This window comes from Prosopis cineraria, unplaced genomic scaffold (assembly GCF_029017545.1).
Source record: "Prosopis cineraria cultivar Desert tree isolate PC_DT_omini unplaced genomic scaffold, ASM2901754v1 PC743, whole genome shotgun sequence".
Lineage (NCBI taxonomy): Eukaryota > Viridiplantae > Streptophyta > Magnoliopsida > Fabales > Fabaceae > Prosopis > Prosopis cineraria.
In genome coordinates this window covers 1-2,500 of record NW_026556068.1, presented here as the reverse complement: position 1 = coordinate 2,500, position 2,500 = coordinate 1, and the positions used below count along the sequence as shown (strand labels likewise).

Below are 2,500 nucleotides of genomic sequence, written 5' to 3'. Positions count from 1 at the left end.
TTTTGCATTAATTGCTACTTCATCAATTTTACTGATTGGTGTACCTGTTGTATTTGCTTCTCCTGATGGTTGGTCGAGTAACAAAAATGTTGTATTTTCCGGTACATCATTATGGATTGGATTAGTCTTTCTAGTAGGTATTCTTAATTCTCTCATCTCTTGAACCTATTTGTTCTAGATCTAAAAATGAAATGACCCCTCCCCCGAATTTTTTCCGATTGTGAGACACATTAAAATGGAATATAAGTCCCCAAAATTCAAATAAAGAAAACTAAAAAAATTATAGGGAGGGGTCAAACTTCTGGAAAAATCTTATATCTTATATTGTAAAACTAAAAAAAAACTAAACAATAGCAATAATTAAATAGAATTTATTATTATTTTATTATTTAAATATATAGAAATATATAATATATATTATTATATAAATAGAATATTTACATATTCGAATTTTATATACAATACAATTTGATTCCTTATTGGTCACTTAATTACTTATTACAATTTTCAATTTTCTTACAATTACAATTTTCTAGATATAGATAGATAGATATAGATAGATAGATATAGAATATAGAATTCCTATTATTTTTTTTATTTCGAATTACCCCTAACAGAGTATCAGACCTAGCTCTGCCCAAACGGAATCTATATATTACGTATCAAGGACGATAAAAATGCGGATATAGTCGAATGGTAAAATTTCTCTTTGCCAAAGAGAAGACGCGGGTTCGATTCCCGCTATCCGCCCCGCGCCCCCTATTTATGTATTTAATAGTATAAGGGATTAAATAATAGTATAAGGGATTAAATAGAGTTGACTCTGATAGTATAGTGTATCCCCCCTCCTCCTTCTCCTTGAACCCCAAAAGAAAAAAAAGGAATTCATTTTTAATTAATTTCTAGTTAATTAAATCAAACCTCCTTTTTTTGTCAAAAAAATGTTGCGGAGACGGGATTTGAACCCGTGACCTCAAGGTTATGAGCCTTGCGAGCTACCAAGCTGCTCTACCCCGCGATAAAGAGAAGATTTGAGAACTAATGGACAAACAAGGATTGAAAGTGCCCCTCCACCATATCTGTACAAATAGAATAACCCATTTATACAGAATGGTAAAGGGACCCTCCTACGATCGATGATCATAGAAACGAATAGAAAAATGAAGATAATTTTTCATCCTTACCAACTTGATCTTGTTGCACCGGGCAACAAACATGCATGAACCATTTCACGAAGTATGTGTCCAGATAACCCAAAATCTCGATAATTAGCTCTCGGTCTTCCGGTCAAAAAACAACGTCGATGAAGACGTGTAGGTGCACTATTACGCGGTGGTGATTGTAACTTTCCATGAATTTCCCATTTATCACTTAACGACGAAACTTTGCTTATTTCTTTTTTTGAGGATCGACGAATCAAATGATATTTTTGTTCCAATTTTTGCCTCTTCTTCTCCCTCTGAATCAAACTTTTCCTTGCCATAATGCTTCATTTCCTATTACTATCAACGATACAAGTCGGATCTTAGATGTAGAAATATAAGAAGGCGGCCCCCCTTCTCTATAGAAAGAAATGATATTTTCGCGGATACAATAAAGAATTAACCAAATTTACCTGATGTCGAAGCAATCAAGAAAGCTGCATAAGTAAATATATAACCTACAGAAAAGTGAGCTAATCCAACCAATCTTGCTTGCACAATGGAAAGAGCCACAGGTTTATCTCTCCATCGAATCAAATTAGCCAAAGGTGTGCGTTCATGAGCCCATGCTAAAGTTTCAATCAATTCCTGCCAATATCCACGCCAGGAGATTAAGAACATAAATCCAGTAGCCCAAACAAGATGTCCAAATAAGAACATCCACGCCCAGACTGATAAACTATTCATACCAAAAGGGTTATATCCATTGATAAGTTGTGAAGAGTTTAACCATAGATAATCTCTTAACCATCCCATCAAATAGGTAGAAGATTCATTAAACTGTGAAACGTTACCCTGCCATAATGTAATGTGCTTCCAATGCCAATAAAAAGTAACCCATCCAATGGTATTTAACATCCAGAAAACTGCCAAATAAAATGCGTCCCAAGCCGAAATATCACAAGTACCACCTCGTCCTGGACCATCGCAAGGAAAACTATAACCAAAATCTTTTTTATCCGGCATTAACTTGGAACCACGTGCATCCAAAGCACCTTTTACTAAGATCAATGTAGTTGTATGTAAACCTAGAGCAATAGCATGATGAACCAAGAAGTCTCCAGGCCCTATTGTTAAGAATAGAGAATTACTATTTTGATTAATAGCATTTAACCAACCAGGCAACCATATGCTTCGCCCCGCATTAAACGCTGGACTATTCGTTGAAGATAAAAGTACATCGAACCCATATGAAGTTTTACCATGAGCAGATTGTATCCATTGGGCAAATATGGGTTCGATCAAGATTTGTTTCTCCGGAGTACCAAAAGCAAGCATGACATCATTATGTACATAAA

The 2,500-nt window shown here is 35.0% G+C and overlaps 1 protein-coding gene and 2 non-coding genes across 3 annotated transcripts; 1 reads left to right on the top strand and 2 right to left on the bottom strand.

The window, feature by feature from the left end:
- Positions 1-679: 679 nt before the first annotated feature.
- On the top strand, positions 680-750 carry TRNAG-GCC (transfer RNA glycine (anticodon GCC)). Its single transcript has one exon. It is a non-coding gene; the product is annotated as a tRNA-Gly (tRNA).
- A 194-nt stretch (positions 751-944) lies between these two features.
- TRNAM-CAU (transfer RNA methionine (anticodon CAU)) lies at positions 945-1,018 on the bottom strand. Its single transcript has one exon. It is a non-coding gene; the product is annotated as a tRNA-Met (tRNA).
- A 58-nt stretch (positions 1,019-1,076) lies between these two features.
- LOC129298192 (photosystem I P700 chlorophyll a apoprotein A2-like) lies at positions 1,077-2,494 on the bottom strand. The gene has a single exon (XM_054936592.1). It carries the CDS (start codon positions 2,478-2,480, stop codon positions 1,602-1,604), a length of 879 nt encoding a protein of 292 aa, XP_054792567.1. The 5' UTR covers positions 2,481-2,494; the 3' UTR covers positions 1,077-1,601.
- Between the last annotated feature and the right edge of the window lie 6 nt (positions 2,495-2,500).

Excerpts from the sequence above, each read along its gene's own strand:
- LOC129298192 (XM_054936592.1), bottom strand. The coding sequence starts at position 2,480 with ATGCTTGCTTTTGGTACTCCGGAGAAACAAATCTTGATCGAACCCATA.